The sequence below is a fragment of the Podarcis gaigeae genome, assembly GCF_964106915.1.
Source record: "Podarcis gaigeae genome assembly, chromosome: 16".
NCBI classification, from domain to species: domain Eukaryota; kingdom Metazoa; phylum Chordata; class Lepidosauria; order Squamata; family Lacertidae; genus Podarcis; species Podarcis gaigeae.
Window position 1 is genome coordinate 17,971,139 of NC_139693.1, and position 12,123 is coordinate 17,983,261.

At 43.9% G+C, this 12,123-nt stretch overlaps 1 protein-coding gene and 1 long non-coding RNA gene across 2 annotated transcripts in view; one reads left to right on the forward strand and one right to left on the reverse strand.

Annotated features, from left to right (window-relative positions):
* Window positions 1-12,123, reverse strand: part of LOC310834302 — an 81,080-nt gene that overhangs the window by 30,771 nt on the left and 38,186 nt on the right. The window lies entirely within an intron of this gene.
* LOC310834124 (arylacetamide deacetylase-like 4) lies at window positions 115-8,928 on the forward strand. Its single transcript, XM_083717561.1, has 3 exons — window positions 115-385; window positions 1,603-1,666; window positions 8,127-8,928. Exons 1-3 carry the CDS (start codon window positions 151-153, stop codon window positions 8,899-8,901), a joined length of 1,074 nt encoding a protein of 357 aa, XP_083573687.1. The 5' UTR covers window positions 115-150; the 3' UTR covers window positions 8,902-8,928.

The window sequence follows — 12,123 nt, forward strand, 5'->3', positions numbered from 1 at the left end:
CACTTGACTGCGGAATGTAAACATTGTCTTGTGACAAGCACTTCGCTGCTCAGTGAAGGAAGCAGAAACCAACACATTCTACAGGCAATGCATATATGCAAAATATGATTTTTATATGCAAAGCTATCTGAGGCTGATCATAAATGCTGAATGTTTTGGTTTAAACAGGGAGTGTTTCTGGAAAAACTGGGCATTTGCCATAGATATGTCATCTGTAGGGCTGTGTACAATGCCATACCTACAAAGAAGGACTTAAACTTGATCAGAAAGGACCTGGTTTTTGATGGGGTGCCAGTGAGGGTGTACTGGCCCAAGACACCAGCTGCTGGGAACAGGAGAGGAATCATCTATCTTCATGGAGGCACTGGAATCCTTGGAAGCATCCGTAAGTTCTTTGAAAGAGTCTCAAAATGGTTCACGATATTGTTTGAGGAGAATTTGGGCTGGCACATTAGTATAAAAGTCCAGAAATGTTTGCTATGGAGGGCTTCGGGTGGTTTCTACTGCCCCCGTAGGTTGTTGAAGTTTAATGCAAGATGGGACCATGAGGCAAGAAAACGGGTCTGAGGCCCCCTGTTAAAAAGGTGTCCAGTTCTGTAGTAATTCCGTGAACGGCCTTGAAATTTTTTGAACCGCCCTGAGACCTCGGGGTATAGGGCGGTAGATAAATTAAATAAATAAGTAGAAATATATAAATTAAAATTAAAATTCCTAGTGTCACAGTCAATGAAAATAACAACAACAACAACAACAACAACAACAACAACAACAACAATAATAATAATTTATTTATTATTTGTACCCCGCCCATCTGGCTGCATTTCTCCAGCCACTCTGGGCGGCTTCCATAAAAACCAAAAGTACACTAAAATATCACACATTAAAAACTTCCCTGAACAGGGCTGCCTTAAGATGTCTTCTGAATGTCAGGTAGTTGTTTATCGCTTTGACATCTGATGGGAGGGCGTTCCACAGGGCGGGCGCCACTACTGAGAAGGCCCTCTGCCTGGTTCCCTGTAGCTTTGCTTCTCGAAATGAGGGAACCGCCAGAAGGCCCTCGGCGCTGGACCTCAGCGTCCGGGCAGAAGGATGGGGGTGGAGACGCTCCTTCAGGTATACTGGGCTGCAAAATCCTAAAAATGTCAAAGAAGGTGTTTCTGCTTCATGTACCAAGGGACTTTTATGAAAGGGCTTTAAGAGGTGATCAGAAATAACTGGAAAGAAGCCAAGAAATGTGGGTGGAATTTTGTTTTTGTTTTTTACCCACTGATACTGCTTGATCTCTGTTACAGATCAGGAGAGGGTAAAACCACAGAATGGTTTTTAGCTAGTGACGCCCCATTTACAAAGAGTTCAGTGCAACTGAGTTTTTCCCAGAGGAACTTCATTAAAAGTTGTTGTTTTCTACAGTCAAGTGGCACACAGTATACAATTTATGACATAAAAATAAATAAATAAGCTCATCTAAATTAGCTATATCTCTTGATTTCAACAGATTTACTTTTAGGAGGACTAAGCCCTGTGTCAGCTCACAATGATTTCAGTGTGAATGAGCAGGGGAAATTGTAATGGAGGGGCTGTGGGGCTTGTGTTTTCTTCCAGGAGCCTGTGAAAACGTCTGCTGTTCCATTGTCCACGAAAGTGATTCAGTGGTTGTGAATGTTGGGTAAGTGGTTTCACTCTCTTGGTATCCGAAACAATGCTTAATGCCTCTTAGCTTCCAACCTTTCCTGTGCCCAGAGGAATGCTGCTGCTGCTGGATAATAATAATAATAATAATAATAATAATAATAATAATAATTCTTTTTATGATGCCAATCTGACTGGGTTGCCCCAGCCACTCTGCGTGGCACCCAGTGAAAAAAATAGTAAAACACAATACACCAAACACTAAAAGCTTCCCTGGACAGGGCAGTCTTCAGATGTCTTTTAAAAACCACATAGATGTTTAACTCCTTGAAATCTGCTGGGGGGGCATTCCACAGGGCAGGTGCAACTACCAAAAAGGCCCTCTGCCTGGTTCCCTGTTACCTCACCTTTCACAATGAGGGAACCACAAGAAGACCCTCGGAGCTGGGTTGGACAGTGGAGATGGAAATGCTCCTTCAGGTATACAGGGTCATAGCTGTTTAGGGCTTTAAAGGTTAGCACCAACATTTTGAATTGTGCTCGGAAACCTACTGGAATCTGTGGTAAGAATTCAATTCAACACCACCTTGTTCGTTACCCAGGTGAGAAACCACCTTTTAAATCTATTTTCAGGTCCAGCATATTGGTTAGGCACCTGGTGTTTTTATTTCTCTATTGCAATAGAACAGAGTTCAATTCAATGTGCCCGTTAAGAAGGTCTGTCCGAGGCACATCAGATCAAAAGCTTATATAGTAACACAGCACACAAAGAGTCATAAAACTTCCCCTTTACATGCGTCAAGAAAGATCATAGGTCATTGGATAGAAAACAAGTATGGCGTCTTCCTGCTATCAACTCCCCCCCCTAACTTGGGACCTGTGCTCTTTAGGGGCACAGTTTCCCCATTCAGTTTCCCGCACACCTCCCCCCGCCTCCGTTCACCAGAAACAGTTGTTGTTGTTTAGTCATTTAGTCGTGTCCGACTCTTCGTGACTCCATGTACCAGAGCACGCCAGACACTTCTGTCTTCCACTGCCTCCCGCAGTTTGGTCAAACTCATGCTGGTAGCTTCGAAGACACTATCCAACCATCTCGTCCTCTGTTGTCCCCTTCTCCTTGTGCCCTCCATCTTTCCCAGCATCAGGGTCTTTTCCAGGGAGTCTTCTCTTCTTATGAGATGGCCAAAGTATTGGAGCCTCAGCTTCAGGATCTGTCCTTCCAGTGAGCACTTAGGGCTGATTTCCTTAAGAATGGATCGGTTTGATCTTCTTGCAGTCCATGGGAATCTCAAGAGTCTCCTCCAGCACCATAATTCAAAAGCATCAATTCTTCAGCGATCAGCCTTCTTTATGGTCCAGCTCTCACTTCCATACATCACTACTGGGAAAACCATAGCTTTTACTATACGGACCTTTGTTGGCAAGGTGATGTCTCTACTTTTTAAGATGCTGTCTAGGTTTGTCATTGCCTTTCTCCCAAGAAGTAGGCATCTCTTAATTTCGTGGCTGCTGTTGCCATCTGCAGTGATCATGGAGCCCAAGAAAGTAAAATCTCTCACTGCCTCCATTTCTTCTCCTTCTATTTGCCCGGAGGTGATGGGACCAGTGGGCATTATCTCCTTTTTTTTTCAAAACAAAAAGAATTCCTTCCAGTAGCACCTTAAAGACCAACTAAGTCAGTTCTTGGTATGAGCTTTCGTGTGCATGCACACTTCTTCAGATACACTGAAACAGAAGTTTCCAGACCCTTCTATATAGTGAGAAGGTGGGGAGGGGTATTACTCAGAAGGGTGGTGGGAATGGGTGATTGGCAGATAGCTGTGATGAGCCTGTTGACGACTCTTAACGACTGCAATAGGTCTTACAGGAAGAAGCAAGGGGTGAAAAGGTGAAAAATGGCTTTGTCATGTATAATGAGATAAGAATCCAAGGTCTTTGTTCAGGCCAGGTTTCTCCATGGTTTTAAGTTTGGTGATAAGTTGTAATTCAGCAGCTTCTCTTTCCAGTCTATTTCTGAAATTCCTTTGTAGTAAAACAGCTACTTTGAGATCTTGTATAGAATGTCCTGGGAGATTGAAGTGTTCTCCTACTGGTTTCTCTGTCTTGTGATTCCTGATGTCCGATTTATGTCCGTTTATTCTTTGGCGTAAGGTCTGGCCTGTTTGTCCAATATAGAGAGCTGAAGGACACTGTTGGCATTTGATGGCATACACAATGTTAGACGATGAGCAATTAAATAGTCCCAAGATGGTATGTGTGATGTTGTTGGGGCCAGTAATGGTGTTGTCCGGGTGTATGTGGCAGCAAAGTTGGCATCTGGGTTTATTGCAGGCTCTGGTGCCAGTGTCCGTGTTAGGTCTGGTTGTAGTATTATTGTGGGTTAGGAGTTGTTTAAGACTGGGTGGCTGTCTGTAGGCAATGAAAGGTCTTCCTCCCAGAGCTTGAGAAAGAGAACTGTCATTGTCCAGGAGAGGTTGTAGATCTCTGATGATGCGTTGTACTGTTTTAACTTGGGAGCTGTATGTGATGACTAGAGGTGTTCTGTTATTTTCTTTTTTGGGTCTGTCTTGCAGCAAGTTCTCTCTGGGTATCAGTCTGGCTCTGTTGATCTGTTGTCTAACTTCATGCACACGAAAGCTCATACCAAGAACTGACTTAGTTGGTCTTTAAGGTGCTACTGGAAGGAATTTTTTTTGTTTTGACTATGGCAGACCAACACGGCTACCTATCTGTAACTCCTTTTTTTTTATGTTGAGCTTCAGACCATATTTTGCGCTCTCCTCTTTCACCCTCAATAAAAGGTTCTTTAATTCCTCCTCACTTTCTGCCATCAAGTTTGTGTCATCTGCATATCTGAGGTTGTTGATATTTCTTCCGGCAATCTTAATTCCGGCTAGGGATCCATCCAGCCCAGCCTTTCACATGATGAATTCTGCATATAAGTTAAATAAGCAGGGAGACCATATACAGCCTTGTCATACTCCTTTCCCAATTTTGAACCAATCAGTTGTTCCATATCCAGTTCTAACTGTAGCTTCTTGTCCCACATAGAGATTTCTCAGGATGAGGTGATCAGGCACTCCCATTTCTTTAAGAACTTGCCATAGTTTGCTGTGGTTGACACAGTCAAAGCCTTTGCATAATCAATGAAGCAGAAGTAGATGTCTTTCTGGAACTCTCTAGCTTTGTCCATAATCCAGTGCATGTTTGCAATTTGGTCTCTGGTTCCTCTGCCTCTTCGAAATCCAGCTTGCACTTCTGGGAGTTCTTGGTCCACATACTGCTTGAGCCTTCCTTGTAGAATTTTAAGCATAACCTTACTAGTGTGTGAAATGAGTGCAATTGTGCGGTAGTTGGAGCATTCTTTGGCACTCCCCTTCTTTGGGATTGGGATGTAGACTGATCTTCTCCAATCCTCTGGCCACTTCTGAGTTTTCCAAACTTGCTGGCTTATTGAGTGTAGGGACATCATTGACCAAGACGTGGAAGGGAAATTTTGGTCAATGATGTCCCTCTCCTCATCAAGAAAAAGAGTGAGGAGAGTTACACAGTCCTCAGCTGTGCCGCGCTTGACCAGCTGTCCACAGAGAAAACTGAAAAGCTGGATGCTGCCTCTTTTTATAAAGAAATGAAATAAAGAAATGAAAAGTGGAATTGCATGTGCAGCAATCAAATCTGTGCAAGAGCAGGATTGGCTCCCATTGTGTGCATGGACAGTGCCAACCTCTTTGCTCACCACACTGTCCTGACAGGGGCAGTGATACTGCTGTTGGCAGGATATTAACGCTGACATTGATGGGCCGTCCCTGATAATGTGCGGTCTCTGAATTACGAGGGATGAAAGACGCCACAGTATTTTGTGTGGGAGGGCAGGTACCACAAAAATTAAGATGTGTTGAGAGAGCAGTCAGTGTCTCTTGTAAGGAAGGATGTTTGTCGTGACCTGCTTGGCTTTCAGAGGCTATGGAAATCACATGCACTTCTTCCCTCTGGAGGAGGGGTTGGGGAAATTTACACACCTCCACATACACTCCACCCTGTTTGAAGAACAACCACAGCAACCAGGAATGCAAGATAGCCTGCAATCTCTTAACAGATTACGAAATTGCTTTTTCCCCTTCTCAATTGAAAGCAATGTGGGTTGGCCGAGGATGTTCTCTTGCATCACTTCCACTGGCCTTGTTATTTCTTTCTAAGGCCCATTTGACTTCATTCTCCAGGATGTCTGGCTCAAGGTCAGCAACCACACTACCTGGGGCATACGAGACATTCATATCTTTCTGGTATAATTCCTCTGTGTATTCGTGCCACCTCTTCTTGATGTCTTCTGCTTCTGTTAGGTCCTTACCACTTTTGTCCTTTATTATGGTAATCTTTGAACGAAATGTTCCTTTCATATCTCCAGTTTTCTTGAACAGATCTCTGGTTCATCCCATCCTGTTGTTTTCCTCTATTTCTTTGCATTGCTCGTTTAAGAAGGCCTTCTTGTCTCTCCTTGCTATTTTTTGGAAATCTGCATTCAATTTCCTGTATCTTTCTCCATCTCCCTTGCATTTTGCTTGCCTTCTCTCCCCCGCTATTTGTAAGGCCTCATTGGACAGCCACTTTGCTTTCTTGCATTTCCTTTCCATTGGGATGGTTTTCGTTGCTGCCTCCTGTATAATGTTGCGAGCCTCCATCCATAGTTCTTCAGGCACTCTGTCCACCAAATCTAAACCCTTAAACCTGTTCTTCACTTCCACTGTGTATTCATAAGGAATTTGATTTAGATTGTATCTTACCGGCCCAGTGGTTTTTCCTACTTTCTTCAGTTTAAGCTTGAATTTTGCTATAAGAAGCTGATGATCTGAGCCACAGTCAGCTCCAGGTCTTGTTTTTGCTGACTGTATAGAGCTTCTCCATCTTTGGCTGCAGAGAATAATCAATCTGATTTCGATACTGCCCATCTGGTGATGTCCATGTGTAGAGTCGTCTCTTGTGTTGTTGGAAAAGCGTGTTTGTGATGACCAGCTTGTTCTCTTGACAGAACTCTATTAGCCTTTGCCCTGCTTCGTTTTGATCTCCAAGGCCAAACTTGCCAGTTGTTCCTTTTATCTCTTGATTCCCTACTTTAGCATTCCAATCCCCTATAATGAGAAGAACATCCTTCTTTGGTGTCACTTCTATAAGGTGTTGTAAGTCTTCATAGAATTGGTCAATTTCAGTTTCTTCAGCACCAGTAGTTGGTGCATAAACTTGGATTACAGTGATATTAAAAGGTCTGCCTTAGATTCGTATCGAGATCATTCTATCATTTTTGAGATTGCATCCCAGTACAGCTTTCACCAATCTTTTGTTGACTATGAGGGCCACTCCATTTCTTTTGCGGGTTTCTTGCCCACAGTAGTAGATATGATGGTCATCCAAGCTGAATTTGCCCATTCCTGTCCATTTTAGTTCACTGATGCCCAGGATGTCAATATTTATTCTTGCCATCTCATTTTTGACCACATCCAACTTACCCAGGTTCATGGTTATTACATTCCAGGTTCCTATGCAATATTTTTCTTTACAGCATTGGACTTTCCTTTCGCTTCCAAGCATATTCGCAGCTGAGCGTCCTTTTGGCTTTAGCCCAGCCGCTTCATCAGCTCTGGATCTACTTGTACTTGTCCTCCACTCTTACCCACTAGCATGTGGGGCTCATCTTCCAGCATCATAACTTTTATATGCCTGTTGTCTTTGTCCATGGAGTTTTCTTGGCAGGGATACTGGAGTGGCTTGCCAGTTCCTCCTCCAGGTGGATCACGTTTGGTCAAAACTCTCCACTATGACCTGTTCATCTTGGGTGCCCTGCTTGGCATAGTTCATAGCTTCTTTGAGTTATTCAAGCCCCTCACCACAGCAAGGCAGTGATCCATGAAGGGGACCAGAAACAGTACTTCAGTCTTATTGGGATTCAACTTCAATCCTTTAACTGCCATTCAGCCAGATAAAGTTTTAAATATAATGATTTTTACAGCAATTAGAATAGGTGTTTATTTTATTTTATTTTATATACATTTTTTATGTTTGGGGCGCATCTCCCTTTTACTTTGAGCATAGTAAGAACTCTGCTGGATCTGACCATCGTGTTCTCAGTGGCGGTAGCACATCCTGCTTGTGACTAGTACCCATTGGTATGAGTGATTGCTAGGAGTCCTGCCAACCAGATCAGGAGAGCTGCAGTAGAACCTGCTAATGGACAAGGGAAAGCAAGAAGGAAGGAGCTGGAGGGTGGAGAAAGGTGTGTTGTAATGAAACAGCTATTTGTCCAAAGGGAGAGTTTGCATTTGCTTTCTATTTTTGCCTCAGGTCCCCCTGTGGCTGCCAAGTGGCCCCCAGAAGGTTGCACAGAAAGGAATGCGGCCCTGGGGTGAAAGAGATTCCCAGCACTTGCAATATGTAATGCAGGAAAACAGTCCTTTTCTGTGAAGTGTATGATGTTGAGTGTGGGTGATATCTTGTTTTCTCTTTAGATTTCGTTTAGCACCTGAGCATCCCTATCCGGTCCCTGTGCTGGACAGTTTAACTGCTACAATACACTTTCTGAAGAATGCAGAGGAATACGGAGTGGACCCCAACTGCATTGCCATTGCTGGGGAGAGTAGCGGAGGCACATTTGCAACAGCTATTTGTCAAGAACTGGTGACCAGAGAGGACCTCCCAAGACTGCGAGCTCAGGTCCTCATCAACCCATTCCTACAACCAGGGGACTTTGATTTGCCATCCTATCAGCAAAACCAATCAGTTCCTCCCTTGTTCAGGAAACGAGTTATCAAATTTGGTTTGACATATCTCACTGGGAAGACAATGAATGTAGATGGAGTTCTGAAAGGCGCTCATGTCCCTCCAGATTTGAGAGCGAAATACCAAAAATTGATCAATGCTGATAACATTCCAGAAGAATTTAAAGCTAGGGGCTATGTTCCTGTAGAACCTGCTCCATTTTCAGAAGAACTTTATGAACAAGTTAAAAGAGGTTCTGAGACAATGTTTGCCCCCCTTCTAGCAGAGGATGACATAATCCGCCAGCTCCCAGAGACTTTCATTCTAACCTGTGAATATGATGGATTCCGGGATGATGGGCTGTTGTACAAGAAGCGGTTAGAGAACAATGGTGTGCCAGTGACATGGTATCATGCTCAAGATGGATTGCACGGAATAATGGCCTTTGCTGGTTGGGGGCCACTTGAATTCCCGAGCACACAGAAATGTTTGCAGAGTGTAATACAGTTCTTAAAAGGTTTATAGAAATGAATGACCTTCTTTGTCTTCCAATGGCAGCCTTCCCTTTCTGTGGGGGGAACAATCCCCCTTTCCTATTGTCCCAGTCTTAAAGTAAGAAGAAAAGGTCATGTCCACAATTCTACCCAGTCGGATTTATTAAAATCACCATGACATCTGTAAGTACATAAGCAGCATTCATTGCCATACAACCTATCATAATGCAAACGTACCTATAGCCTCCTCCATGAATTGGCCTGATCCTCTTTTAAAGCTACCCAACCAGGTCACCAAGTTAGCTCATTCCATTGATTAGCTGTCGCTCCATAATACCATATTGGTCCGAATATAAGCCACACCTTTAAAATTCAACAGGGGGGAAAAAAGACAATACCCGAACATAAGCCGCTCCCTTAAAATTCCACAGGCACTCACATACGTTCTGTTTTACCATGTCTGTTTGAGCAGCAATATCGTAAAAAAGCAAATTTTTGTAAGGTCGTGAATTTAAGCCGCACTTTAACTTTTCATGGTTGGAATTTGGGGGAAAAACTGTGGCTTATATTCAGACCAATACAGAATTTGGAAGATATTTAGCAATAAGAAAGGAGCTCCTGGGCAAGAAGCTAAATGGAGCTAAACCCTTGTGAATGATATGAACTCATTTAATTACACCAACATTAGACAGGATTAAAGTGAAACTGAAGGGTGGGAATATATTTACCCTTCAAAATTAGGGCCATGATACCTGAAGTATCTTTCTATATGTACCTCTTTCGACCAGATGTGTACACATGAAAGCAGACTGGGATCTACGAAAGAGGGTGAGGGACTGATGAGATATGGTTCTGCTGCACAGCCCCAAGCTATGTCCCCACAGCTATTGTCAGCACTAACCAAAGTTTCCAGAACATTTTGAAGGTCACCTTCATGTGGAACCCATTGCAGTAATCCAAATGGGAGGTCACTAGTGCTGATCTTGACAGGAAGATAATGCCACAGGGAGATGGTGGGGGTAAGGAGGAAAAGGACACAGAATAAGAGCTCCCTCGTAACTTGCAGACCTCATTTGAATCAGAGGGAATTATCAAACCCACTCTCTCCAATTTCAGTGTTTGGTGGAAGGAGAACCATACCTCTATGCAGAAGGAGGACACCAGGATGAGGTGGGTGCTAGAAGGTGGAGTGCAACTCAGCTTGCAGAAGAGGCATGGGGTTAAGGCAGAGTGAGGGGCCCCCAGACTCCCAGACTATCCCTGTGCCTTTAACCTCTCAGCTGACTTCTCCATCTCTTCCTTGATTAGTCTGCTTCATCTGAGGTTACAGCCTGTTTTCCTTTTCCTCCTCCTATTTCTCTCTTGGAGTCTAAGATGAGGGAGCACCTTCAAACTATCCCGAGACAACAAAAGAGCAGGCAGGGCTGCCTTTTTCTTCTCAAGTCTAGTTCATAAGACTAGAACCTGATATCTTTTCCTTCCAAATATTTCCTACAATCACCAGCTTTACTGTTTTCTTACGTACAAGCATCTGTCTGTGTGTGATTGTGACAGGTAAAGTCTGCTCTCTAAAGTCTATTCACAAGATCTATGCTGTTTACTGACTCAAGAGCTTCAGAAGGTAAAGGGGGTGAATAAAAGCAAGCTTTATTTCAACAAATTATTGGCCCATTTATCCCAATAGCGTGGGAGAAAGGAGATCTACCTTATAACTAGAGTGAATGATTTCAGCAAGAAAGCAAATACTTTTTCATTCCCTTCCCAACAAAAAAGGACAACTTTAAAGATTCTAAGCTGAAAAGCCCCCTGTGTCAGACATCAGAGTCAGACCCCAATCTGGTGATGCAGTTACTTAGAATTCCATGAGAATTTTCACCAGGGAAATGTTAGAGGGTATAAAAAAGGTAAAGGGACCCCTGACCATTAGGTCCAGTCGTGACCGACTCTTGGGTTGCGGCGCTCATCTCGCTTTATTGGCCGAGGGAGCCGGCGTACATCTTCCGGGTCATGTGGCCAGCATGACTAAGCCGCTTCTGGTAAACCAGAGCAGTGCACAGAAATGCCGTTTACCTTCCCATCGGAGCGGTACCTATTTATCTACTTGCATTTTGACGTGCTTTCGAACTGCTAGGTTGGCAGGAGCAGGGACTGAACAACGGGAGCTCACCCTGTTGCGGGGATTCGAACTGCCGACCTTCTGATCAGCAAGTCCTAGGCTCTGTAGTTTAACCCACAGCGGCACCCGCGTCCCGTTAGAGGGTATAGAGTTATGCAAAGCCCAAGCCAAGGAGTAACTACCGGTATATAGCCTTTAAAAGACATCTGAAGCCAGCAATGTATTGGTAAGTTTTGTAATGTTTTATGTTTTGTTATGTTTTTATATATGTTGGAAGCCACCTAGAGTGAATGAAGCCACCTGCCCCATGATATTCTTGTAAAGAAGCTGGTAAAATGCGGTCTTGACTATGCTACCACTCAGTGGATTTGTAACTGGCTGACTGACCGAACCCAAAGGGTGCTCATCAATGGTTCCTCTTCATCCTGGAGAAGAGTGACTAGTGGGGTGCCCCGGGGTCTTTCTTGGGCCCGGTCTTATTCAACATCTTTATCAACGACTTGGATGATGGACTCAAGGGCATCCTGATCAAATTTGCAGATGACACCAAACTGGGAGGGGTGGCTAACACCCCAGAGGACAGGATCACACTTCAAAACGACCTTGACAGATTAGAGAACTGGGCCAAAACAAACAAGATGAATTTTAACAGGGAGAAATGTAAAGTATTGCACTTGGGCAAAAAAAATGAGAGGCACAAATACAAGATGGGTGACACCTGGCTTGAGAGCAGTACATGTGAAAAGGATCTAGGAGTCTTGGTTGACGACAAACTTGACATGAGCCAACAGTGTGACGTGGCAGCTAAAAAAGCCAATGCAATTCTGGGCTGCATCAATAGGAGTATAGCATCTAGATCAAGGGAAGTAATAGTGCCACTGTATTCTGCTCTGGTCAGACCTCACCTGGAGTACTGTGTCCAGTTCTGGGCACCACAGTTCAAGAAGGATACTGACAAACTGGAATGTGTCCAGAGGAGGGCAACCAAAATGGTCAAAGGCCTGGAAACAATGCCTTATGAGGAACGGCTAAGGGAGCTGGGCATGTTTAGCCTGGAGAAGAGGAGGGTAAGGGGTGATATGATAGCCATGTTCAAATATATAAAAGGATGTCACATAGAGGAGGGAGAAAGGTTGT

Excerpts from the sequence above, each read along its gene's own strand:
- LOC310834124 (XM_083717561.1), top strand. The coding sequence starts at position 151 with ATGTTTTGGTTTAAACAGGGAGTGTTTCTGGAAAAACTGGGCATTTGC. Across the intron at positions 386-1,602 it reads TGGAATCCTTGGAAGCATCC|GAGCCTGTGAAAACGTCTGC; the intron begins GTAAGTTCTTTG and ends GTTTTCTTCCAG. Across the intron at positions 1,667-8,126 it reads TCAGTGGTTGTGAATGTTGG|ATTTCGTTTAGCACCTGAGC; the intron begins GTAAGTGGTTTC and ends TTTTCTCTTTAG.